General features: G+C 43.0%; 1 protein-coding gene across 6 annotated transcripts; it reads right to left on the reverse strand.

Annotated features, from left to right (window-relative positions):
* Positions 1–27,734, reverse strand: trim2a (tripartite motif containing 2a). 6 transcript variants are annotated; one of them, XM_084383997.1, is made up of 12 exons: positions 27,652–27,734; positions 9,389–9,567; positions 7,465–7,702; positions 7,205–7,356; positions 6,914–7,094; positions 4,286–5,009; positions 3,515–3,618; positions 3,205–3,372; positions 2,859–3,039; positions 2,413–2,483; positions 2,093–2,233; positions 1–1,971 (listed from the first exon to the last, which is right to left on the reverse strand). In XM_084383997.1, the coding sequence occupies exons 2-12, from the start codon at positions 9,520–9,522 to the stop codon at positions 1,819–1,821; spliced, it is 2,247 nt and encodes a 748-aa protein (XP_084240123.1). In that variant the 5' UTR covers positions 9,523–9,567; positions 27,652–27,734; the 3' UTR covers positions 1–1,818. The 6 variants fall into 6 exon arrangements, with proteins under 6 accessions (XP_084240123.1, XP_084240122.1, XP_084240121.1 ...); XM_084383996.1 differs by lacking the exon at positions 27,652–27,734 and adding an exon at positions 19,867–20,033; XM_084383995.1 differs by lacking the exon at positions 27,652–27,734 and adding an exon at positions 12,427–12,803.

The following is a 27,734-nucleotide window of genomic DNA, read 5'->3' on the forward strand; positions in this document are numbered from 1 at the left end:
TTCTTTCCTATGGGCACTTTAATTCCATTTGGCATTACAAATATAAACAAGACAATGGAAAACAAATAATTTAACAGGATCGTGTAGAAAATGGATGACCAAATTCAGGATAACAAGTAATGAAAACTGTGTGCTTGAAGACAAACAGATGTTGACTAAGGCTTTTCTAAAAGGAGCACAGTGCATTTTAACAACTCGACTGTTGAACTACACATTGCATCTTTTCTGGTAGGATAGACGGATCGGTTGACTAAAGTACAACTTGTTAGTAGTCCTACAGATTTTTTTTTTAAAGACATAAGAGCACATGGAAAGGAGCGAAGGTGATCACAGTTGTGCAGCTCTGCGTCTGATGCTGTCAAGATTGATGAACAAACCCTTTACGTGAGGACTGGTGCACCCTGCTGACTTCATTTTCAGCATTTTTATCTAATTACTCCAATTCTGCAACGAAATCTAAGATGTTTGTACACAATCACAGCAGATTGAAAATGTCAGGAGGCTTCTTACCAAACACACATGCCTGCACACACGCACACACACACACAGCAGATAAGTCAACATATCAAGTGGCTTCTGTTTTGTACCTTTATTGATCACAACACACTCACACTTGTCACGCACACACAAACACACCATGTGTTTTTGTACGACCAGAGATTGCAGAGATTACCAATAATTACCAATTATTACTATTTTAATAAACACGTGTGTGTTAATTTGAAGTGAAGACATAAAACACTGACTTATCATTTTCACATACAGGTAGAAGTATTATTGAAATAGTGCTTCCATTGAAACTTTATTTTAATGTTGTGGTTAAAGGTGCAATATGTAAGAATCGGCCACATGTCTAGTTCATATTCAAAACAAACGGGGGCAGCATATCAGCATAGTAACCGCTAACTGCTGCCAACTGTAGCTGTCGTTCGCTAGTTAGCTCGGTTAGCCGTGCAGGTAGCAGTACTGGCTGGGAGCTCGGAGCACCGGGGAAGCGTTGGTGTTCACATCGCTAACACATCGAGCTGGGGCTAGCCGCTTAGCATGCTAACTGCAGTAGATAAAAACAACTCGATACGCGGATGTCACAACGTCGACACTTCTAATCCGCCACGTTCTGTTGATGATTTTAGTGAGTAAGTTAGTAAAATTCTTACATATTGCACCTTTAAGTATCGGCCTGAAACTGATTTCTAGAGTGCACACTAGCTTTTCTGGTGTTTCTTAGTAAAAACAGCATGCACAGATATGCTTAATCATGCTCTAAAATACCCTGCTTCCTACAATAGGTGGAAGATTTGTCTTTATAGTGAACAGGCAAAATGTGAGGACTCTGACGAGCGTTGAACAGGAAGCTGCAGTTACTGGACCTATAAACAGAAGTCCCTTTTTTTATTCAGGTGACTCAAGTACTTGTTTGCTTAACACAGTGTCCAACCAGTATTTTTCAGGAAAAGTGCAGTGGAATTATTTTCCCGTTTTCCCGCCATGTCACAACAAATCAGAGGTCTAACGTATGTACAATATTTCAGTTTTGTTTCTCGAATCTGCGTAGTTACGATGGAATGTGAACAAGCTTCTAAGTGACTCCCCAAAGAAACCAATCAGCAGCAGGCGTCTCGCACTTCATTCAAACCACAAGAAACTCTCTCTGTTGTCTCCGCAGCGTCGGAGGTGACGCCGCGGACATTCACGTGTAGCACAGTCAAACAGATGGCACGGTTCAAAGATGAGTGAGCGGATGATCCGTACGAGTGAGTGCATGTGAGAGTTTTTATGTTCACTGTACAGTTTGTGCGCGCTGAGGAAGAAGAGCTGCTACTGCAGGTAGCGGTAGATTTTGAAGCAGTGGTTGCCAGAATCTGCAACCACGACATGTCCGTCAGAGGTGAGAGCGAGTCCCTGCGGGCCGTACAGCGGGTCTGCTGAGGTGTTGATGTAGGAGAGGAAGGAGCCGCTGCCATCAAACACCTGGGGAAAAAACACAAGAAGCTCCGTCGTCCATTTCATTTGCAGTTTATATAACGAAATCCAACATCTAAAGTAAATGCAGCGAGGTGTAAAATCCTACTCCTGGATTTGTTGAGCTGACCTGTATCCTGCTGTTGCCCCAGTCTGCCACTATGATGTTTCCATTGACGTCCACTGCCACTCCTGTGGGGGCGTTGAACTGGCCGTTGCCTTCGCCGTTCGAACCAAACTTCAGCAAAAACTCCCCTTCTGTGTTGAACACCTACATGTTTGTTATGGCATGGAGACAATAATGTAAAATTACTTACAAAACAAACACAATAACAGTCAGCTGCAAAAAAAAACCACGACAAGTAAAACATCAACTGAAGAATGGATGTGTTAATAAAATGTATAAAATCTGGACCTGTGATAAATTCCCTGCAGTGATATCGGGCTCACCTTCACTGAGTGGTTGTGGAAATCCGTCACAATGATTTCATTGTTGTTGTTGACAGCAGCAAAGTGAGGGCCTTAATAAAAACGACAACAACAAGGTCTGAGTCATGAGATGTTAGTCGCACTCAGGCAGGAGAAGATCTGTTTAGACAACAAGTTCACGGCAGGTGTTTCCGGAGGACATGCAAGTTTTAATGACAAAGTAAAAAAATGAATATTTATACTATAAATAAATGGTACTACATGCTGTAAATAATCTATGCAATGATCATTTAATTCATGAAAAATACATAGATTTTTGTCAAGTCATGGCTGGGTTCTTCTTAACTCTTATTTTGAAAAACCTCCAAAGGATAATGGGATCTTTGTGGTTCCTGGTTTTGGTCTTCATTCCACATGCAGGTGTGAGCCGGCTGGAGAGAGACTGTAGGGGGCAGTGCACATATTACCATTGAGTGTACCTGCAAACTGCCTGTCGCCGTTGCCACGGTTACCGAACTTGGTGACCAGCTTCCCGTTGAGCTGAAAGATGAAGACGCAGCAGGACTTGTTGTCGACCACGATGACGTGGCCGTTCCTGTCCACGGACACGCCTTTAGGGCCCATCAGCTTCCCCGAGCCGATCTTGTTCTGGAGAAGAACGAGAAGGAAAGTTGTTGTTTTTTTTACAGTTTAATGGGGAAATGTTCCTTATTCTGCCTTCAGTTCCAGCACTTATGACCTGCCGTCATTCTTCTCAGTGAAAGACATCATAGTCGTGTCACTTTGTCCCCCAGACAGCCTACGTCGACTCACCTTGAACTTGCCTTCACTTGAGAAGATGCTGACCCATTTGTTGTCATAGTCCGCGATGATGATGTCACCGTTGGGGTGAACGGCCACGCCCGTCGGCCGCTGCAGTTGACCCGGAGTCCTGCCCCGGACACCGAAGCGGCTTTTGAACTGACCGTCGTTTGAGAAAATCTGCAGCGCAAAACACATAAAAATACATTCTGCAGTGTTGGAAAAAGAGACGAGGAAGTGCAGAGGCAGCGTTGTTCAAGGTAACTGAACAGTGATGAGTTATAGCGCTCCACTCTCTCAAAGCACCCCTGTGATTTGTTACCTGGACACACTGATTGTTGCTGTCTGCTATCAGCACTTTGCCCAAAGAGGAGGCAGCAACTCCCTGCAGATTAGTGAACTCCCCTTTGTTCCTTCCTTTTGTGCCTGTGAAACATAGAAATATAACCACATACTGTACATGTTAATGTTAAAGGTGGGTATTGTTTATTGTTTTTTACACTGGTGCAAGTGCAACGATTGCGATTGATACCAAAATAATACTTTTGTTTTATGTAGGCTAATTTACTTTTATTAAAGAAAGAAGCCATCTAACTTTGACTAACTAACTGTTGTTAAAAAGGGTCTGCAGTTGGCAAAATGTAGATTTAAAGCTGATCAATGAATAGTCAAAGGTGCACTACTGTGTGTACTTTTGGAGAAGAAATTCAAACTCAGAGAGGTAATATTTACAATATTAATAAGGTAATGATACAAACTCAGACATATTTATTTGATATATCTCCATAACTGAATAAAAGAGGCGTCCTCAGAGGGAAATAAGGTCCCCAGAACGCTGTATAAAGCCAGAGAGGTGTCTACTTTGAAGGGTCCTGCACCAAAAAAAAAAAAATAGTACGACAGTATGACTATAACAGTATGATGGTGTGTGGTTCGTGAAAAACAATCAATGAAGATTTTTGTCTTTCTTTCCTGAAACTACGTAATGCACCTTTAAACATTATGAATGTGATTCAACATTCGAGGTGTTACAGCAGCATTTCTGTCGGCACCAATAAAGTATTGCGATCCGACACCGCGTCCGCTTTCTTACCGATTCTGAAGATGAGGTCGTCCTCGATGGGGTTCTCTTTCCTCCTCCCTGTGCTGTACATACTGGCCGGCCTCTTGATGGCCTTCTGCTTGATGTGACCGCTGCCTGGAGACTTCAGCCTCTTCTTCATCCCGTCTGAAGTTGGTGACACATCTATAGACTTGGTGGCCTTCATCTTAAAGGGGCTTCCTTTAATATGTTGGTCATACAAACGCAGCGACAGAGTAAAAGTCCCCTCTTTAGGAGCTGTGAACAGGTACTCATAAGTGCCGTTCTTGTTGTCCAGTATCTCTCCTTCACCTTTGCTGCCATCAGGTGAGGAGATATCAGCCATGATGACTGCGTTACCCATCTTGCACAGCTCTCTGTCTTTGTCCTTAGTGGTTATGGTGATGGACGTGGGCACACCCACCACACAGTGCCGCAGCCCCTCACCAGTCGCCACAGTCTCAGAGGCCACGGCGTTAGTCGTCACAATGGTGCCCAGGTTGTGGATGGACTTCTTGAGTCCGTCAGTCTCCACGATGAAGTCCAGCTGATTGTTCTCTCCGGGCTGCAGAGGAAGCTCCTGGCTGGCGAGCTCGACGAGACGCTCGCTCATCTGCTTCTTCACCAGCAGCACCTCGGCCTCGGTGCCGTGGCTCAGCGCCTGCTCCGTGAAGTTACAGCTGCTGTTGATGCCCTCCTGGCCCTGCAGCAGGGTATCCAGCTGGGCCTGGAGCACCTGTACAAAGACACACCAGGGGGCAGCAGGGTTAGTTTGTGGTTGGCTTGGGAACCAAAGGTCTGCTGTGAGCAGGTCTACCAAAGGATGATTTTCCACATTACGATAGAGGCAGTATCTTATAGAAAATTGTATTTATGATACGAACACCATCCCACAGATTCATCTTGATCTCTTGTGGCGCCCAAACCCAAAGAGAGAGACTGTTGTTCAGCATTAGAGCCCACACATAAACCCAACCAGCTCCAGTGTTGTGTGGCAGCAGGGCAAGGGAAGATCAATGACAGATCAATACTGGTGTAAAAATACAGCATCAACCATGACATGGCACCATTAGTGATATGAGCTCTTAGCTCATTAAGTGCATGTTGTGAGCTAACAGAGGTCCTCACACACAGCTGCCAGTGTGCTGCAGTGACAGTCCATGAAAACAGATGAAGGTCTGTCCGTTAAGGTGTCGTCATCCAGTGGTGACATGCAGAGATCTGTCTGTGAAGCTGCTGCTACAGTTACTGACTTGTACTTTCTCCCTCAGGGTAAAACATTAGCTAGTAGATATCACCACGACACCTCCCAAGTCGATAACTAGCATTAAGATCAGATGTTTTTCAATTATGAGTTTTATATTTACATGTGCAAATGAGATATCTAGTTAAATATGCTCTTTTCATATACATTTCCCAAACAGCCAGGTTTATAATATATATTATTAGCTATGTATATATATATATATATTACAATAAAACTCATAAGGCTTATATTAACATTCTTAAAAGTCTAAGGCTATAATAGCCATCATTTCAGAGCTTTATTACCAATTAACTATTTCTTATTACAAGGTCCTTAATATAAAAGCACTTGTTCCGCCCTTTAGCATGTTAATGTGACAAACATTGTCGTCACACAGAAATATTCATGTAGATTTTTGCATCCGACAAACCAGTTTGATAAAAACAAGTTCATATTCTGGTCAAACGTCTAAAATGCCCGTTTCCATGTGACTCTAATTCGATTACATATAACTTAATGTGTGATGAACAACAGGAAGTCAAGATACATCATGCATCAAATCATCATTAGTTGTGCATTACTTAAATAAGATAGTCACATTTAGATCATGAAATCTCTCAGCGCGTTTTACTTCAAGTGTTATAAGCGAGTCTTTGTTGTTACTGCAGCTTAGTGAGACATCACTACTACAACTGATGCAAGCACCAAAACAGACTCACCCCCATCTGCCCATCACACTCCTCTTCTTCTCCAACAAGAGAGGCCATTGAGCCATTTATCTCAGACTGCAGTCAAACGTTTCATCCAAACCAAACAGCTTTGACTTTCTCTTCCTCTTTTAATTCATGCTCTGAAGCTCTGAAAGCTAAGACGTTGTCGATGCCAGAGTAAGAGACCGAGACCAAAGCTGTTCCCTCCTCACTGTGCGTGACACACCCAAACCAGCCTGTGTGTGCATGCAGCACACTGGCTCCATCTAGCTACAAGAACCAAGCCACATATTGGACGTTTTTTTACTGCACACCAGCCACTGAATTGTAAATCATTAACCACTCATGTGACGGAGCACCCTGAGGGGGCGGCAGCCGGCTGAGCGATTTGTTTTTGTGGATCGGGGTGGTGCACCAGCTCCCCCGGCCCCCCTCTTGCTGCCCGTTAATCGCCTATCACACCAGCTGAGCCCCTGACACTTAGATCAGCAAAAAGCCTGATGAGGTAGCATGTGATAGGTTAAAAGCTCTCCAAAAATAGATTGTGATGAGGTCAGTGTGTGTTCATTTTACAGTGATTTTACAGAAACTCAAAAAACAGCCAACTAGGACCAAAGTCTGAACCAAAAATCCAAATATATCTCTGTGTCAGGTAATCAGAGTACTTTGTTTCAGTTACTTCACCTTCTGCTTGAGGCCATAGTTGACCTCCAGCTCCATGAGTAAAACGCTCTTGCGGACGTTCAGAGTCTTCTGCAGCTCATCGAACGTCGTATGGATGTCGTCCTCAATGGAGCTCTTCTGATTGGTCAGCTGCTGCAGGATCTCTGACAGCGTCTGAAGGGCCGAGTCGATCTCCGGCAACCTGAGGAACAGAAGAGGGTTCACACATGTTCAGTCATGTGACGGAGCGAGCCCACGAAGGAGGGTTGTGTTTCTGTCACCCATGTCATCATGGCTGTTACTTGGGGGTACCTCTTCTTGACGGCGTCTAGCTGGTCCTGTAACGAGGCCTTGTGTTGTTCCACGACGTCTTTAAGAGGCACAGTCGGGTGTTCGCCGTGTTCGCCGCTCGTACACTCCTGACACATGGCCGTCTCACAAGGCGGACAGTAAAACTCCATGACCTGAGCGACAGGAAACAGTAGAAGCTTGATTATAGGGTCGAGGCTAGTACAAAACGGTTTGGCCACATTTGCAGCTTGGCTATGACAGCGTTGGTGTGCGGCTCTTACGTTGCCTCCATGGTTGGGGCAGGAGAGCAGCTGGCCTGTAGCCACCGTGGTGATGTTGTTGAGAGCGGCGGCCTCCTGGCTGCAGCTGTCCGGCGCCCGCTGCAGCACGTCCATCAGGTTGGTGATGAAGAAGTTGTTCTGCAATGCCGCCACACCCTTCTCCGGCAGGATCGAGGTCTGGCGGCACACGGGGCACGACAGTGTGAGGCTGTGGGCCGGGATGTAATTCTGCAGGCACCTGGAGGAGGAGGAGAGCGGCGGGGGATATACTGAGTCTGAGTGGGAGCATCCTGCAAAAAGGTGGATCAAAGAGAGTCTGGAGGGAGGTGTAGGCATGGGAAAGATGAAGGACTTCACTATACTGTATACAGAGATTGATAATATACAGTAGATAGAAGTTAATAGAAGTTATTAGTGTGAATACATCAAGATTTTCTTAACAGGGAAGTCTCTTCAGATCTGGTCTTATTTTTTCTTGACATTGATGCATTCAACAAAACTATAAAGTAGCAGTTCACGATCAGTTATCTGACATTTAAACTGGATGAACACAGGTGAAAATCTTGCTTTTAACACCATCCAGTGGTCGAAATATTCATCACAGCCTGAGGGTGACCTATAGCAGCAGTATAAACTACAGTAGCTCTGTTGTAATCCCATAAATCCTCGTTCTCTGATGCTCATAATGTTCATTTTGTTGAAACTATGTCAGAAAATGATTGAACTCCCAGCAGAGGTTTAACAACTCCAACCTGAGCGGGTTTCATCAGCAATATCACTGAAACACACCTGTGAGGGTAAGTGGTGCCTTTAATTTAAAACAATGGATCATATTTCATAAGTTGAGCATGTGTACGCAGTAACTATACAATATTTCCCTGTGAAGAGTATAAAGTAGCACAAATTGGGAAGTAATCCATAAATGCCTAGATAACCAGACTCCTCTCAGGTTTCCTGGCTCAGTATCAGGGTGTGGCTTGTGGCTGTGTTACGTGGCATCAGGATCATGCTTGTCTTTATATAATAAACACAAAATTAAAAAAAAATCAGCTTTACAAATCTATGACATTGCTCTTGTATTGGATTACACTGTACAGAAACTCAGTGGAGAGCAACATGACATCATGACGAGTGTGGTCACTCCTCCGACTTCACTCAGCGTCACGTCGCTCAGAAACACATTAGAGTGAAAGAGGCTTTTAACATCAGCGAGTCAGTGAAGTTATAACTTTCCACAAGAGAGGATTTAAAACTAAATTACACTTTAAAACATCCATTTAGGTGTCACAATCATAAATTAACGTCAAGTATCATTATTATGATATTGCTATCACGATTAAATAGTAGCATTACAGCATAATAGGTAGTTCTAGACACTTTCATTCCCTTCCTGAGTTTGAATTACTTTTTCCAAAACTACTGACTGCACCTTTAAAATGTCTGTAACTTGAAGTAAAATGTGAAGTATTTAACTAGTTTCCTCCTGCAGCTACGAGCCCCCTTTTCCTCCACCACACACACACGTAGTGGAGAAATGAATATATTAGGAGAGAATACAACTACATTGTCTTAATGACTCCCCGGAAGCAACCAGAGCAAACAGAGACAGGCACAGTCGGTCCACAGTTTGTCTTTTGTGTCAGAAACAAAGGCTGGTTGTCAGAGAGGATGGCACCAACACATCAGGGTCAACTGCCGAGAAGCAGCATCACTTCATGCGAAACAATACTCAAATTTGCACAAACAATACAGGATTTATTGAAAAATCTAGAGAATGTTATTACGGCATCTACCACTTACTGTCGTGCAGCATCTTTCTCACAGGAAACCTACAAATTACACATTCATCTGCACTTATAAACATAAATCTGTACACAATTTACAGGATGACAACACATTCAAACAACGTGCTGACTCCACTCACCTCTCACAGAAGGTGTGCAGGCAGGGCAGTACTTTGGGGTTTTCGTAGCGGTCCAGACATATGCTGCAGATCAAGAACTGCTTGTCAATCTGGCGGACCACAGGACTGGGAATAGTGGAGCCTTCACTGGCCATCCTAAAACTCTGACATGGGAGTCCCTCTTCCTCTTACCCTGCACCCTGCGGAGAGAAACAGAGGGAGGACGAGACGAGTGAGGACGGGGCATAAAAGGCAAAAACGTACGATCAAACGCACGGCGATGACCCGCGGAGGTGAGTGGAAATCTGTGGCTCGTAAAGATCAAAGTTTAAAGCAAAGTGTCCTCTTCCTTCCATCCTCTCGCTGAGGGAGGAAATGCTAAGCGCACAAACAGACACACCAATCAGCTCCTGTGGCTTCAGGCTTGAACTCAAACACAGAAGGAGAAAGAAGAAACGGACTGAAAACATCCCCTCGATCAGCAGGTCACCAAAATTGAACTGCTGTTTGTCTTTTTTTGTCTTTTTGGTCTGTGGAATAGAATAAATGAAGCTAACAGCACATGAACAGATAACGTCTGAGAGGTTGTGAAGCGGATGAAAGGTTGTAGCTGTAAAAGTATGAACAAAACCAGCTTTAATCTGACAAAAACATCAAGATTGAAAGTTTTGACCTTAAGAGACAACAGCTGACAAAAGGATCTCGCCTCAAGGAATTTTTATTTAGTCGCTATTCTGGAGCTTTTGATTTGATTTTGCCTGATTGTCCTTTTTCTCTACAGTAGATGTTGAAACTTCCAGTTCTCATCCATGTTCTCATTAAGACTAAAACTATGGTTTAACCAGAGACGGAGCTCTTTTCACTGAAAATGCAGTGAAACATTTGTCCCCAACATTTTCAGTTCATGGCCCCCAAAGCGACGTCAACTTGTGACCTCTTTGTCACTATGGAAGTATTAAAGGTCCAATGTGTAGGATTTAGTCCCATCTATCCCTGAGGCCGCAGATCGCAACCAACTGAACACCCCTCGTCTCACCCTCCACTACTGTGGCCTCCAGAAATGCAAAAGGTCGTCTCTAGAGCCAGTGTTTAGTTTGTCCCTTCTGGACTACTGTAGAAACATCTCTAGATATAAAAGGCTCATTCTTAGTAACAAAAACACACTGATTCTTGGTTTCAGGGGATCATTGAATGAATCTTAATATGAATGTTTCATTTCTTTTTTTTCCACTAATAGATCCCTCAAATCCGACAGCGCGAGCGATTTAACCGAACCGAAGGCTGAATTTACCAACCAGGCAAAACAGGTGACTGTCTCAGGGCACCAGAACCCAGTGAAACCAAAAGCCTCGAAATCATGTTTCAATTTGTTTTTGATGACTCATTTAATTGCACATCTGTCACAAATTTGCACATATTTGCCCTGAGGACACCTCACAGGTTTATCAAGAAACCACAGAGAGATGCTACCTTCTCATGCTGTTTAATTTGAATACTTATTAGTCGGGATTTACTGCAGTTTCTTTGGAAATGTCATTTATAAAATTCAACTGAGTGTCAGTTGTCACATGCATTCAGTTATGACACACACAAAAACAAAGTATCTCAATGAGGTTTAAACAGATTTTAAATTGGAGGAAAATAAAGTGTTGGATCAGTACTTGATGTGAGCAGATATCCTGAGTTGAGTTACCATAAGTCTGCCTCGTCGTTAGAGGCCTAAAGAGGTAAAAAAAATCTACTACATGATCAGAGAAAAGTCTGAAAATGCCTCTCGGGGGCTGTCGAGCCTCATGTTGGGAACCACAGAAGCAGCAGAGAGTCTGAGCGGAGCTTGATTCTGAGCTGCTGGCTGCCTGTTTGTCATAAAAGGCACTTTGACTGATAAATATTTGATTATGAAGTGAAAGCAGGGAACTCTGTGTTCAGCACTCATCAGAGGCAGACACAACACTGCACCTACAAAGACAGACACTTTACTTTCATATCACTATGCACCATATTTATACTGATTCATCACAACTCCAACTTATTCTCCAGTTTTTATCCCAAACATCCTCCTCCCGCACCCTTTCTTTGAACGTCTCTGTAGCGCTATCTGGCAGCTAACTTAGGCACGGAAAGTGTGTCAGTGCTTTTATTGTCTCTTCACATTCAAGACGGGCACAGAAACAGGCCACCTCTGCTGCTGAGACGAACCCTCAGGGACTGTACTTCTTTCCACGGTGCACGCTCTCTTTCTCCTCTTCTCTCGCCTATTTTCTCCTAATCTCTTCCGCCCTTATTCTTCCCTGAAAGCAGATCCTCTGACTACAATGTGGTGATTTGGTAAAGCCTGAAAATGGAGGAGCGGTGGATAGAATTACTGTCATGATGAGGCTGTCATGCTGTCAGAGGGGTTATTACACATTTCTAATATGTTACATGGCTGGTGAGTGATGTGTTTGCTGTCAGCGGTTAAAGTGAGCGGCTCACTGAAGTGACAAAGCTTTTGGCTTTGCAATTCAAACAGAGAAAGTAAGATAACTGTAGCAGCAGAATAATGACTTCAACAAGCTTTTCACAGTCTAGTCTGAGATTTGACGAGCCTGGGAGCTTTAGAGGCCATTCATGAATATCTCTCCATACATAAAGGGAAGGAATGTATCAGCATCTATGAGATTTGAAACACTAAATGCCAGCACAGATGCACAGGCACAAAAAAAGCTGCAAGTTAATGACTTACCAGCTCCACAGACCGGATTAAGAAGACGAACGGGGCATCAAATGTGGCACCGATTATAAAACTAAAATGCCCAAATCCTGCAGACGGCCACAACGGGACAACAGAAGCAGCCCTGTGCTGACAGTGCACAAGGTCGCAGCAGCCACACAAACGCTCCACTCTTACATAATCAGATCCGCACCAGCTAAGCAGAATAATTCCTGCTGGATTGAGGCGTCATCTAAAAAGGGGAAACGTTAGACTCAATCACAAGAATTTTTACCTTTTAGTGAACCCGAGAGGGAATAGTCAAAACATGAGCACGACTCGTGACGCTATTGACAGGAAGACTTACAGTGCTGCATCTAGAGGCCGATCAACAGGCGTCATCCACTCCAGAACGCAGACCACAACACTGGCTCCATGTGAGTCACACAGGCAGGGTTCATGCACCGAACATCCCTCCGAGCCTGCCTTCAAGACATGTCGGCTCCCACATGAGACGATGCTCCCCTCCAGGTAGCAGCGACGAGCCAAACAGGAGGCGACAGTGCGTGTGTGTGTGTGTGTGTGTGTGAGAGAGAGAGAGCGAGGCAGCTCCTCCAGTGTGTTTATGGGTGTGCGCACACACGTGAGCCAAGTTGAGGAGGGGCGGTTTAGCCAGATTGTGTTTCAGTTTTTACATCATCTCTTCCCCTCCCTCCCTCGCCACTTCCTCTCCTCCCATCACTTGTGCTCTTGGCTCAGTCCGTCTCATCCATTCATCTCCTTCCTACCCTCCTCTCTCCCTCTCCCTCTCCCTCTCCCTCTCTCCCTCTCTCTCTGCGTGAAGTAAATGCTGGCTCACTGCAGTGCAGCGAGCGTGTGCAGCATCAGGAGTGTGTGAGCGAGCGACTGGCTGACAGCTTGTGATCTAACAAATAAGAAGGAAGGGACAGCAGTTATGTTTCCCCTCCACGGCCAATAGAGTTACAGGCAAAGGGATCTTTCTGAGTGCATTTGTGTGTGTGTGTGTGTGTGTGTGTGTGTGTGTGTGTGTGTGTGTGTGTGTGTGTGTGTTTGTGAGTATGTGTGCATGTATGGGTGGGTGGTTGGTTGTGTGCATGCTGCTGACTCACTGTACATGCAGAGACAGAGCAAGAGAGGTAAGAGACGGAAGTCAGGGGCGAAATATGAAAAGAAAATCCTGATTATGAAGTGTGAGGGAATGAAAGGATGACAGATAGTACAGCTCTTATGTGCATCGTCACACTCCTGCACACACGCGCAAAAAAAAACTGCTCACAGTGTCACTGTGATGTATGACGTAGCACAAGTAAGTCAGCTCTTAACAATATAGTGTGTAGTCAGGAGAAAGACATTTGGGGTTTTTTTTGGGAGAAAAGATGCAAAGATGAAGGTCACTGAAGTCACGTGATTTCAGAGGCAGTGATCTCAAACACTGCACTGCATCGCTGTGCGTGTGATAAGATGAACTCTGTCGAACTTTCTGCATTTACAAGAATATATAGGTACTGAATGTACTGTACTGTATGCACAAAGGTGGTGGAGGTGCCACAGAGAGCAAGAAGGGATGTGCTCATTCGATGTAATCGTTTTAAGCATTGTTCCAGATCCCTGAATTGCTGCCCACAGATTTAATTTGTACAATGTTTGACACTGGTGTGGTGTCTTAGAAGGTCGGGATTAGGAATGGGAACATTATCGTCCTGCATAGCTAGCTACTTAGCTACATTCTTGACTCTATGTGACAATTTGCAGCAATCTATATGTATTAATCACCTTTTTATTGGTCATATGTGAGCGGATTGTAACGTGATGAGAAAAATCTGACCTTGCTCGTCTCTCTCGGTTGCATACACAAGCCTGTGGATGATTTGTTTAAGTTGTTTAATGCTGCTGGACTGTGGATTTGTTTGTGAAGGACTCTGGTCGGATTTTCTGTGACAGTCCAAAGGATGTGACTTTATGCCTCGCCTCAGTGCCTCTCTCCTCCGCTAACAGAGAGCAACAGTAACGAACGTTTGTTTAGAAATACAGTCAGATTGAAAGAATAGTTTTATTCATTTATCCTTCATTTCCTTCTTTTCTGTCTTTCTTTCTTTCTTTCTTTCTTTCTTTTTCTGTATGTTGATTGCGATGCTGGCAATGATTTTGTTCGAATTATGTCCTATCATTGTTCTCTGTCTTTTAAAAAAGTCTTGAATAACATAATTACATTTGAAGTCAGTTCAAGATAAAGATCACTCTGCTCCAAAATAAGATTGGTCTACTTGAGGTTAGACAATAACAAAAACATTAAGAGGGGGATTCCCACTGCTCTTCAGTATTTCTCTCATCAGTTACAGGGTGACACCAAAAACTAATTATCTTTTCATCCACTGTTGTTCTTCATCAACCAGCGAATGGCAAAATAACACACAGGAAGTTCTTTCTCAGCTTTTCTACCTTTCCATTTCATTAACATGAGCTGATCCTCACAGAGCTCTCTCACACATTTCATTATGGTTGGCAGCGTCAAGGCTGTTCCAGTGATCTCATCTCAGCCTCTGCCAAAGCCAGCGAGCTGTGAGTCAGCCGGAGGAGTGGGTCACAGAACAAGAGGAGCTGAAGCGACTCTGGAGGAGAGATGTAAACATGACGGCTGAAGAGTCAGCTGTGGGTGTGTGTGGCATTAACAGGCGGAAGAATGACAAAGTGAATCAGTTTGCAAAGCGCCGAAGGACGAGGATGAAAGTACAGAGAGGTAGATTTACATGTGGTTGGCCTTTTCGTGGGATTAATCAACAATCTGAAAGATATAGAATAGTATGAGTCTTGTGCTTTGGAGGTATCCTTATAAACAATCTGATCACAGCATCAGTGGTTTTTTGAGTCAGCCTTCAATTTGGATATGCAAACTTACAGCCGCCAGCTTCTGTGACAAACAACAACACTTGTTCATCACTTTGTCTCTGATTTGTTAAAGGCACATTCTGCAACCTGGATGTAAACTAAAGGGTTAACTCCGCCACGAGAAGTCAAAACATGGGACCGGATAACGCTAACAGTAGCACGGCTGAATTAAAAGTTATTTCTAATGCTGTTATACGTTTTATTTTATCAGTAGTGATTGGAAACACAGCAGAGAGCTGCCTTTGTTTTTGGTTATGGTTTCAGTTAGGAGACAAATTATATACCTACATTAGGCTACAGTTATTGTGCATCCCTGTGGCATCAACATGATCAGAACAATTAGCTAATTTGACACATTAAAGTGTGTTTACAGGTTGTTTTTTTCCAGTTGGGTGTTAATTTTGTTGATTATTTGGATGATTATTTTTTCCTTATTATTTTGACATGAATGCACAATAATCATAGCCTCACAGAGGCATTCGCAAAGCTATATAGCACATATTTATATACATAGAAAACTGCCAAAATTCAGCAATTTGTTTCCTAATTGAAATCATAACCAAAAATAAAGACTGCTCTCCCTGACGCGAGCATGAGAGCCACCGCAGAGTCACAACTACGGTGGATTACATCGACTCTACAAGTGCATGCCTACATTGGTACTCAGACCACTGCTGCTTCGATTAGAGCAAATAGGGGAAATCTTTTGATTATTCTCCCGTGGGTAAACCAGAACACGCTACACTAGTTCTGGTTTTTAAAAATGGCAGTAATAAGCTTTTTTAGTTGGTCCTTGGTCATGATAACCCCGCTCCCAGCCCCTGACATAATTATTCTTTGTTCTAGACCAGCAAAGTGTTGGTGTCACTCTGGAACCAGTTTTCCGGGCCGGGAGCCAGTTCTTTGGCTGTCGAAACACAAAGACCTGGTTCCAGTGTAGGCGCTGGCTCCAAACCAGCACCTGAACCACCTCAGTCGAAAAGGGGTATCTGATTGTTCCTCTGAGGACCTTGAATGTTTTTACAAAGTTCAATGATAATCAATCCAGTAATTGTTGAGATATTTCAGTCAGACCAACCAGCCAACAAACTGACATCACCTTTCCTGGAGCCAGCATGGCCAAAAAGTAACCAACTTCAAGCCCGTTTTAAGTGAGCCAGCAGGACCCTTACAGCTTATTGTAGAAAAGGAACATAACATAGAGACGCTAACAGCTCAGGGGCACGAACACATGAACACACACATTCACACACGCCACTTAACCTGTTTCTGTTGCTTCACTGTTCTCACCCCTGATGCATGAACACACTTCAAAGACTCCCGCGAAGCAAAAACAGCCTTTCCAACTGACTTAGTAGCTGTAATAGAAAAAGACAACATCTGCGGCTCTGAGCCCGTCCACCTCCAAAGAAAACTGCTTTAACCATGTCCAACTTTAACCGTTGCACGTGGAGAATCTAGGGCAAGCTGTAATTTTAAACCAGCTCATTTTCCACTCACCGGCATGAAGAGGAAACCGTTTTTAAACAGTTCTTTCGGTGTGTTTTAGGTTTACATGGTGGAAACAGCGGCTTGTGTGTTACTCTGGGTCTCCCTCTGCTGTCCGTCCCACAGCTCTTTCCAGAGCACTGACCTCAGCTCTTTCTCACCATCCTCCTGTTTCTACACACACAAACGCCGTGTCAGGCCGCACAATGATGACACTGCCCGGTCACAGCGACCGCTTTCCAAATGTAAACAACACGCTGAAGACAAACAGGTGGACGTGTAGGTGCTTCTGTTTGGCAGCACCGATTGAGACCAGCGTGTTTGTCTCACTTCACCTGAATATTATCGGACGTTTTACGATGTTTGATGATGTAAGACTGATTCGTTCGTCAGGTCAGAAGTCCAAGAGTCACATGTGGGTTCACTGTTGTGCTCCCATATTGGTGTCACAAGACAGTTTATGGTTTCCCATGACAAATTGTATTACTGTGTGATGATACTTTGGAAGTTGTTTGCCGTTTTCCCCCAAATGCTTTCACTCTTGATGCAACGCTAGGCTAATTCCAGCCTTGCTCATCAGGCTGTGTGATTATCTCATTTCATCTTACGTGCTTCAGAGACAAAGGCCGTACTCTGAATGAATAAAGAAATTCCATGTCAATGCGTCACTTGGCTGTTTATCTGCCACCCATCGAGTCTGGGGACAAAAGATGAGACTAAGATTACAGGCCAGCAGTCGCCAGATCTCACATGTTCATTACACCTAAAATCACCATAATCAGCCGAGGACCGCATGAGCTGAACGCTGCAATGACTAAAATGACCGTAAAACACACTATATCATCATTATAAGCGATGTTTATGTGAGTTGACGGTTGCAATTTGTTTGTTTTCAGCATTTATTGTATTTTAAATCCTCTCAGCACCTAAAGCCAGATGGTCCGTCTATAAGGCTTATGTCCATGGTAACCCTTGTAATCGCTCCATCTCATCAAAATACTTAAATTCTGAGACTAACGCACTCAAGATGCTTTAATTATTTTAGCAGCAGCTCCGGGAAGTTGCAGCAACAACAATCAAAACCACAACTTAACAGAGTGCTCTGGTACAAACTGTGCTGCCCAGCTGTCAGTTTCAGTGGAATCAGGGGCTTCAAGTGCCGTCAATGCTGCGGAGAGAGTGACATAAGCCCCACCCTTGAATTATAACAGCGCTCTCATGCTAATCTACAGCATCCACTGGGGACAGGATGATGAGAGATTACAGCAGCAGAGCACGCCTTCAGCCCGAACATCCCCTCGTCCAGTCGACTCCACATCAAACCTTCCTCTTTGAAAAGTCTCGACGACCGGCAGCATCTTTGGAAACCGCAGCTCAAAGTGGTTCCCGACCGGTCTTTGAGGTTTATCGGGTCAAATGTAGACGTTTCAGAGAAAAAGGCTGTACCAGGGCCTTGTTAATGCGTCACTGGGCCATATATCTGTCCGACCGTGCATTCTGGTGACACAAGATAAGAAAGTGCTTTGTCTGTGTCTGTTAGTGCATGTCTGCTAACTACTGACCTCAAATTAAGGCCTACAGATGTGCTAACGTCGGGCTATTGGAAAGTGTCCATGCTGCACATCTGTCAACCAGAATGAAGCTAAAATACTGCGACTCATTGTCCAGACAAAATGCAACAATGGAAAATATATCACTCAACAAACTAGCAGATAAAAGTAACAATATGTAGCCTGCACAATCCGTCTAGAGCGCGTACAGATTGTATCGTGATGCTAAATTGCTACTTTAAACCGGGAAAAGTATGTGTCATCTGTTCTGTTGTAAGGTAATTCGATTCATTTTGTTGAAAAACTGGAAACGGGGGAACAGCTAGCCTCCTCAGTCTGAAGGTAACACAATCTGCCCACCACCACCTCTAAGAATATAACACATTATATCTGGTTTGTTCAGACAAAATCATAAAAACAACTATTTCCCCTCTTACAGTGGGTTATGTGTGGGACCACTGGCTTGTAGCAGTTGCTAGGCAACCAAGCTGACACACCAGGAAGTCACCGCTCCCTGCCAAGAAATAGTCCGACACATCGCCCACTGTAAAAATGGCTAATTGTTGTTTTACACTCTGATTCGTCTGATTACGGAGCTTTAGGTGTGCGGTGGGATTAACGGTTGTTGGACAGAGCAAGGCTAGCTGTTTCCCTCTGTTTCCAGTCTTCGTGCTAAGCTAAGCTAACAAGATGCCGGCTGTAGCTTTTAGTTCGAACTTGTCATCTTACTCACCCGAAACAAAATATCCAGAATCCACAAACTCTGTTAACTTTAATCTGTTTTCTTTCCTGAGATATTACCTGTAGCATTGCAGTTGTTTAGCCCAGCAGTAACTCAGTAACTGAAGAGTACATTGGTAACCAGTGCCTAGAAAGTTTAACGGTGTATTATCCCTCTGAATCATCACGTGACCCACTAGAATAGTGTGGCAGTGTCTGTATCTTTAGACATCCTGCTCTCTGTCTGTATTTTATTATTTTATCATTATGTTTTACTGTATTTGGGAGGTTTCTGGGTGTCAATGATCCTGGAGAAAGATATATAATTGTTGAGTCTCATTCCCAGGATGTCAAATAAGTCTACTAACGCTTTGGGTCGACCTTAAAACTTTTAATTTTGAATGGTGTGTTTACAAACAGCAGCTGACACATCCTGCACGGTACTGTGTGCCTTTAATGATGCTGCTAGATTTCATATTTCATCACATCAGCAGCTGATACACGGCCTGCTTTTGTACTGTTGTCATCCTGCAGCTTCCCTGCAATAATAAACAACAGACTTACAAATACTTTTGAGTCCACATAATGAATCATGTAAGTGCTTTTTAACCAAAAGGCTCTGGAGTTAGAGTGCATGGTAGGTAGTTCAGATTGTTAAACCGCATTGAAACAAACTTTTGGGTTGTAAACTTGACTTTTTCTCCGTGCACCTGTTTGGTTTCGAGACAGCTGAGGCCAGCGAACGATGACAACAGGAAAAGGAAACGAGAGTTCTTGCAAGCAGGCAGAACATAAACAGTCCACCTGCACATTTAAAGCACATCATGCCGAGAGTAAACAATATGTACAGTATTTCACTATGTGGAGACCTGAGAGCCTGTGAACTGTAGCTGGAACCTGTCTTTCTAGTATTAGCTCACAAGACTTCAGGGTAATAACCTGGAATTACAGAGGAATCTCCTGACAATAATCTTTTCCTGTTACAGAAGCCAAAATCACAAGCAAACATACAAAAGGATTCCCCGAAAACAACACTGGTACGGTTTCCTCCTTCCTTATATAGATATTCCCTTAAATTTCCATCCATTACTAACTCTTTCCAGTCCTCCTCTCCATCTTCAAATCCCAGACATCCCACTTACTTCAACTCCATGGCTGCTCCCCCTCTCCTCTCCTCTCTCTTCTCTGAGGGTGAAAACAAACGCTGCTCTCTGTCACCTAATCCGCCTCATCTCTCGTACACTGTAGTTTGTGCAGTGGGCAGAGAGAGGAGCGCATGTGAGAGGCCTGAGCTGTTACAATAATCCAAACAGACTGACGGGTTGAGCGGAGACGGAGGGCGGGGGGGAGGCAGGGAGGGCCCGCCGCTGGTGTAGAGGGAAAGAGCGGACCAATGGGAGGGCTTAGTGAGGCTGTGGGAGGCCGGGCTTGGAGCTTGTGCTGCTCTTTAACCCCCCGTGAGGGCAAGAGTCCCAGAGGCATGACGAGAAACAGATAAGGAGTGACGGAGGACGGGGTGTCTGACAGAAAGCGGTGAGAAAGGAAAACTATTCGTTTCAACAGGAGCCCAATTTTTTCATTATTTTAACCACTGACCCTGGTACAACATGGTACTCAGTGTTGTGTATGACATGCTTTATGTTGTTTTGTCTCTACTGTAAAATAAAGATAGATAACCCTGATTCAATGTGCACACTTTGATCTCCATTTCCAAGAAAGGCCCCAAGTGTACACATGCTCTACTTTTCTCTTTAGCAAGCTGCAATGACATCATTTTTAAGGACATAAGCCCAATTTTTCGGCTGCAGCCTGTTAAAGAAACATTATTTTCCCCAGAGTTTGAAGACTGGTTGGCCAAACTCACAGTAACTGGAACAAGATGGTCCACAAGTGGTCACGGAAAGTCACAATAACCACAACAATCCTCTGATTAATCGTCACATCGCTGTCGTATACTGAGCATGATCGCTCAAAGGGCGAAACTGCAGCTAAACAAGCATGTTACTATCTGTCTAGCAGCCTCGGGGGGACGCGGTGCACTGATGCAGAGCTGGTAAACAAGACAGAGATGATGCAACAGAATCAAAGACTACATGTCAGCAGAGACAGGAGGACGAGAACGGCTCTACCCACAAACCCATGAGATAAACAAACACATACAAAAGTTGATTTGTATAAAGAAATGCAAATAAAAAGTCTGAGAAACTCTTGATTTGCACCACTGTTGATACAATACTTAGAGTTTGGGTGCAGAAACAATACTTTAACACCATCCTGCACCACCAAGAGGTTCGCATTTAGTCTTTTAATTACATATCTTGATGTGAAATGAAATTTAATACATTTTCAGGATGAAATTTAAATAATTTCCATCTTGCTCCATCATCAGGTCAACATTTTATTTAATCCAATACTTTGGTTTATCACCAAATACCTGCAAAACTGACATTCCCACCTGCTTCAGCTGTACTTTAGTGCTAATAAACATGCACGCTAACATGCTAAGCTATGATGGTAAACATGGTAAACATTATACCTGCTTAGTATCAGCATGTTAGCATCGTCATTATGAGCATGTTAGCTCAAAACACAGCTGTGCCTACAGTTTATATGTGATATCACTGTGTTGTTTATACAACATCATAATTACTGTTGTTCCAGGACCGTCATTCAACACATTTTTAGACAAGTTTAGACGACAAAACTAATGGGTTTGTGCATGGTTTGGGTTAAATAGTCAAACACATGTTGGAAAAGCTTTCTCACCGAGCCGCGAGCACGGCTGCAGACTCCTAGTTTTGTTTTCGGTCTTAAGGTAGCCCTGCAAGAATTTTGTCTAAATATAACTAGTCTAAAACTGGCAAAATGATAAGAATCAAAAGTTCATTGTTGACTGTGGAAAAGGCAGTTGAGTAAACAATCTCAGCACACGGGCCATTTAATAGATCTTCCAGTGCTTTTAATCAGATTACATGGTGATTTTGTGAACTTCTTTCGACAAAAAGCTCCAGAACAGCTTCAAAGTGGAAAGGTGAAGTAAATCTGACCTGACATTTCATGCCAGCTTTCGATTCTCTGCTACAGACATTATTTTGGTCAGCACCAATTAAGTATTGAAGTCTGATAGCCGGGCCTTTTAGCATCTTGTAACTGTGTTTTTGTAGACATTAGTTCAGCTATCTCAAAACATGATATCAATAAGAGCATAATGTTCAGACACCAAGAGGGCAGCCTTCCCCTCATTGTTCGCAGTTTTTATATTTCCATCTTGGCAGAGACACATCGGTGGTTTCACAACAACAAAATCACTCATGCTGTCTGTTCAGGCCGTACACACACACACACACACACACACACACACACACACACACACACTTTCCTACAGACAGGAACACACAAACGTCACATAACACAGACATGTATGTCCCTTGAGAGTTGAAAGCTTTAATCTTATTGGCAGGCCACAAACAATGTTATTAGTAATTATCCAAATGCATCTGTTTCCCGCTGTACATCCACTCCCACTTAACTGGATTACTTACAGCAGAGAAAATGGCTCAGAACAGACACAGAGATACTTTGATTCAATTCCTTTTTCAACCTAAATGTATATGATGTGTCATTTGTGTTACCAAGTAAAGGGATACCAGCTTCATATATCTCTTTAAGATCCAGAATTTGTATCCACCACCATGCAGCCATTTAGGGCTCCGACTACATGTGCATTGTTCACAACAGCTGTGATCCTTTATTTTATATTATCCATTTCCCTTTATCTTTATTCATTCGGTCTATTGTGATAACAATTAGCATTATTTTATGATATGAATTTCCTTCTTCTTCATTTTTTAATATGATGCTTATGTTAGGGTGTCTTCTTTGTTGATATTACATGATGAAATTAGTTAGTGTCAGGGAGCACAAAATACACGCAAGGATAAAATTATAATAAACCGGAATGGCTCTCAGTAGAGCGTATACCTCCGTCAAAGCCATCCCCTTTAATTCAATCAAGCCTAATCAAATATCAAACTCGACAGACCTGTATCACTCTGAATTGTACTCACTAATAGATACCAGCCACCCAAATATGACTGATTGCTTTCCACCAAGATTTATGTATTATTCTCTGAGAAATTAACAAAAAAGTCAAATAATGCCCTATATCACAATGTTAAAGAAAGTGAGGAAAAATTCCTGGATCTGCACCAAAAGTTTATCGGGTCTATTCTGGGCCGAGATCCATCCTCCATCCAAGTTTCATGGAAATCCATTTGGTAGTTTTTGTGTAACCCTGCTCACAAACCAACCAACCAACAAACAGACACGGGTGAAAACATAACCTCCTTAAAAAGTATAAAAAACTCCACTCAGCTCCGTGAGAGAATGTAAATAGGTATAGTCTGGTGGTCAAAAAAACAGAAACACATGTAACAAATCCAGGAGACTAACTTACTGTTTACAAGAGGACTATTTAATTGTAACCCTACAAGTTGGGCTGTCTGTGTCCAACTATAATTAAAGGGAGTCCAATGATTACCTACAGAAAATGAGACACTGGACCTACAAAGGTTAAACACGGGTAAATCATTGTTAGATTTACTTTGATTATTGCTTCGCTTGATCCCTCGAGCAAAGAAAACAAAGTCAGCTTGCTTGACCTTCATGCAAAAGAACGGCCAGCGAGAGAAGGCAGAATAATCTGAAATGCAAACAGTCTGGATGACAAAGAGAGGTGAGCGTGGACACACAAACACGCTGAGAACACGACTGGTTGTCGCTGTGAACGACCAGTGTTTTACCTCTGCCTCATCGTCGCTCTCAGACAAGACCAATCAACTGAAACGAGTTATCAAGGAGGGACATCATGAGTCCATTTTTATGCTTATGGTTATTAACTGGGTGGGACAAGCTCCTTTTGTGTAACGCTGATATCCCCTGCTGGCTGGAGCATGGCGTGCACATTACATTATAACTTATGTGCTTGACCAAGAGTGCAGATAGAGGACAAGATTACCCAGACGGAGCTGTGGTAGTGAGCACAGGAAGCACTTGTATCTACAGGAAGAGGGAGTCTGAAGGTTGTTTCAACTTAAAACTGATTCATCATAATCCCTGCCTTCAGTTCCAGACATTATAAAGCTGGATTTATTGTGTGTGTTCACACAGTTAACAACAGTTAATCAATTAGTTGATTATTAGAAGAGCTTGATCACTGAATCGTTTGAAGCCTCTACAAAGTCACAGTCCACCCACACACACTGAATCAACCTGATTAGCGCTCCTCTCAGGACTGACAGCTCCTTCACTCTCCTGTTGATGTGATTCCCATAATAGCAGTGCCCACCATCATCCTAAGCAGCAGCATAACCAGCCAGAGTAACTGAAAACACCTGTGTAGGTGTGCAGCAGCTTTAAGTCATCAGGCAGATATTCCAAACATTTGCCGCTTCTGGCTTCCTCTTTCTCTGTTACCATTAAAAATTGAATACAGTTGTTTTTTTTGATTTATTGGAAGATGTTACCATCGGCAAAAACAATGTTATCTCATGACATGACATACAAAAGGACACTTTTAAGCACATTTTGCGTGTCAGGTCTATGAAATGGTTGCACTTTGGTTAGGTTTAAGCACCAACACTACCTGGTTAGGTTTTAGAAAAGGTTGTAACATACCTGAAGCTAAAATAAATCAACGTTTAAAGCTTTTGGGCCACAATCCTGCATAAAGCTCAATGCGGACAGCGATACGTGACACACGACAAGCAACAAATGTGTTGTGACTACAGACTACAACACCCTATAGAGAGTTTTTTTTTTTTGGACATAACACATGTTCTTGTAGACAAGTATGAACCTAAAAATAAGTATCCCATGGGACTGAAATGAAATCATTATCATTAGTTGCAGCTGTAATGTCATGACATCACACACCTGATGCTTCCTACTGAGGTAACAAGATCATAAAATCATGAATTACCAGATTAATGGCACATGCACTGTGTCATTCATTCGTTCAATCAGCGTTGATTGACTGTCTCAGTAATAGAGTGGCTCGTCCTGAAGTGCCTCTGGTTACTGTCACTCTGAAGTCAATGTTATGACACTTAACACGACACACTCACTTCTCCAAATCCTTCACACTCGGTGCTACTACTCGGTTAATAGTCACTAAGCTGGCTCAGGTCCAATGCTAATCAATTAGCTTTAACCAGACAGACGTCGCTGTTGAGCCCCAGCAGAGCTCACAGCACCGAGCCCATTGATCCTGGCAGCTTAAAATGTCACAGGGCAACAAAGTTCAGCCTGCAGGGCCTTCAGTCACTGAACAAGCTGGAGAAAAACATCAATACCTACGCAAGTCAACAACTGCAATGGAAAACAGTCCTGTAATAAATCCTTTCGAGGACAATCACATTGCTTGATATTTTTCATGACTAGTGCTCTTATGAAAGCTGTCTAATGCTCGTACAGACAAAAACAGCAAACAAAAACTCAGCAAGGATCATAATTTAGATCAGAAACAGTTGTTTATATTTATATAATAGTAATAGATTCATTGCAGCATGCTTAAAGGGACACTACGTAGTTTTGGAGAAGAAATTCAAACTCAGAATTTTTATATTTACAATATTAATGAGGTAATAACACAAAACTCTTTTCCATAACTGAATAAACAAGCTGCTCTCAGAGGAAAATAAGGTCCCCAGAACACTGTTTGAATGTCAAAGTGTCCTTGAGCAAGACACTGAACCCCAAATTGCTCCTGATGAGCAGGTGGGCACCTTGCATGGCAGCCTCTGCCATTAGTGTGTGTGAATGGGTGAATGTGACAAGTGTTGTAAAGCGCTCTGAGCGGTCAGTAGACTGGAAAAGAGCTATAGAAATGCAAAAGCATTTACCATCTACGGGGCCTTGGAGTTGTTGGTGGTGATGTTAGAGTCTTAACTAAAAGCATGGGCAATGAGTCATCTTAGATGCTGGCTTTATTTCTTGATTAGCATGAGAATACTCCCACAGTAGCAGCACGGTGTACTGCAGTGGTGGGAGAGTTATGCAGCCTTCACTGCATCGCTCTCTACTTCCTGTTCCCAGAATCACTTACTGCATTCAAGCACCTCTAATGTCACAGAGACTGAAAAAACAGCTGCCAGAGAAACACTACACATCAGACATCAAAGGACACACACACACACACACACACACACACACACACACACACACACACACACACACACACACAGGGGTAGACTGAGCAGTAATGTAATGAGACTTAAATCTAATTAGTTTGTCTGCGAGGAAGAATGGATCCATCTAATGACATGAATATGTGCTGCTGAAACAATGTTACATAAAGTGACGATAAAAGTAATTCAGCTGAACGTTATTTTTATTGAGTAATGTGTAAAGAATTGATTAATAACTGTCTAAACTAAATTTAAATGTTTTCATTTTACAAATGTGTTCAAGTTGGAAGTTAAAGGAGCATTTCAACGTTATCAATGTGCTATTTCACTTTCTTGCCAAAAGATAGAAGAGAGGATGCTACTGCTACTCTAAAACTGTAGGGGGCAGCACAACACTGGACTAGTGGCCAAACCGTTTAATTACAACGTCACGTGATGCACTGGGACCCAAAAAGACTTTTCCCCATAAGCTTACATTGTGAAAGAAGCCCCCCTCCGTGAAGTGACTCCTTTCTCTGTCATTATATAAACAATCTGGTCCGATAACATTTGGAAAGTCTAGAAGAGCCGCATGATTAATCATTTTATTCCAAATCAAGTTAGCCAGGTGCTAAAGTCTCTACGTAGAGAACGCTTGGTTTGCTGGAGCTGGCTTCAGGTAACCAGGACTGTGAATCTGGGAGCTTGAATATTTTCACATCTTACTCTGTGAGTTGAGGATTTATTTCGTCCAAACCAGATGTGGTTGCGGAAAGACAAACCAAGTGAGTTTTATTTCACAAAGGTCAAGATGAATAAAGTGTGTTTCTGTAAAAGAGAGGAACTTGAATTCAGACTGTGTATGGTTGTATTTTTCTGTTTAGTAAGAAAAATGTGTGCAGAAATATCTCCTTTCATTACATTTTGTGAGTTTATACTGTTTAGTAGCACCTCTTTCAGTACAAAGTGGTATTAGGAGACGGGCCGGGGCTAGCTGGTTAGCATGCTAACTTCAGTAAACATCTCTGTAACACAATAACAGCAAAACAGATGTCACTGTCATAACGACAGCACTGTTTCTTTCTTCTTCTGTTTTAAAATCTGGCCACATTTCACTAATTGCTCCTTTAATTGTGGCTCCATTCAAGCATTTCTCGCAGCTGCACTGCTGGATTAACTTTATTCAACTTTAACTTTTCATTTTAGTATCAAATCTTAATTGCACTTACTCATAAGAACATCTATAAATAGGCTAATAAATACTAACCACGACTCACTAGGATGCTTCCAGCTTATTTTCTTCTATAACCTGACAGCTGATGTGTTCTGACACTAAACATAATTATGTGTTAATACTGAGTCTATACGCACACAAAACACAAAGCCACCAACCCATCTGAAACATGACATCCTGTCTGACTCATAACTCCGCAAGAGCATCAGTGGGCACCAAGGTCCATTCAAGTTTTTCCAGATTTAAGATGCTGACACAAACATGAGCCTGCTGCAGATCTGCAGAGCTGCTGTTGCTGTAAGTGGATTACTGAAGCAGTCCACACTCACAGATTTACAGCATGTCTGCACACTTGCACTTTATATGATTGGATGCATATTTAATGTTAATCCAGAAATGTAATTCTTGCATGTCTGTGTTTTAAGCTTCAGGCTGAAAGTCTCACACAGAATAAAGTGAGGACAAAGTGTGAGCATCCATTCAATCTCAGCTCATGAAAGTCATGCAGGAAGTTCTGATCCACTCACCTAAATGCTGCCTGGCTGGACTTCTCCCAGTTTAGCCGCTGTGGTTGCTTCTCCTCTCTCTCTGCACCGTCCCCCCTGTCCTC

The sequence above is a fragment of the Pagrus pagrus genome (assembly GCF_965226575.1).
Source record: "Pagrus pagrus genome assembly, chromosome: 2".
Lineage (NCBI taxonomy): Eukaryota > Metazoa > Chordata > Actinopteri > Spariformes > Sparidae > Pagrus > Pagrus pagrus.

What these genes read in the sequence shown, in the direction of transcription:
- trim2a (XM_084384000.1), bottom strand. Translation starts at nt 9,522, where the DNA reads ATGGCCAGTGAAGGCTCCACTATTCCCAGTCCTGTGGTCCGCCAGATT. An exon ending in CAAGTGAAGGCAAGTTCAAG is followed by an intron (nt 3,040 to 3,204) that starts GTGAGTCGACGT and finishes GTTCTTCTCCAG; the next exon opens with AACAAGATCGGCTCGGGGAA. An exon ending in TCCACAACCACTCAGTGAAG is followed by an intron (nt 2,234 to 2,412) that starts GTGAGCCCGATA and finishes ACAAACATGTAG; the next exon opens with GTGTTCAACACAGAAGGGGA.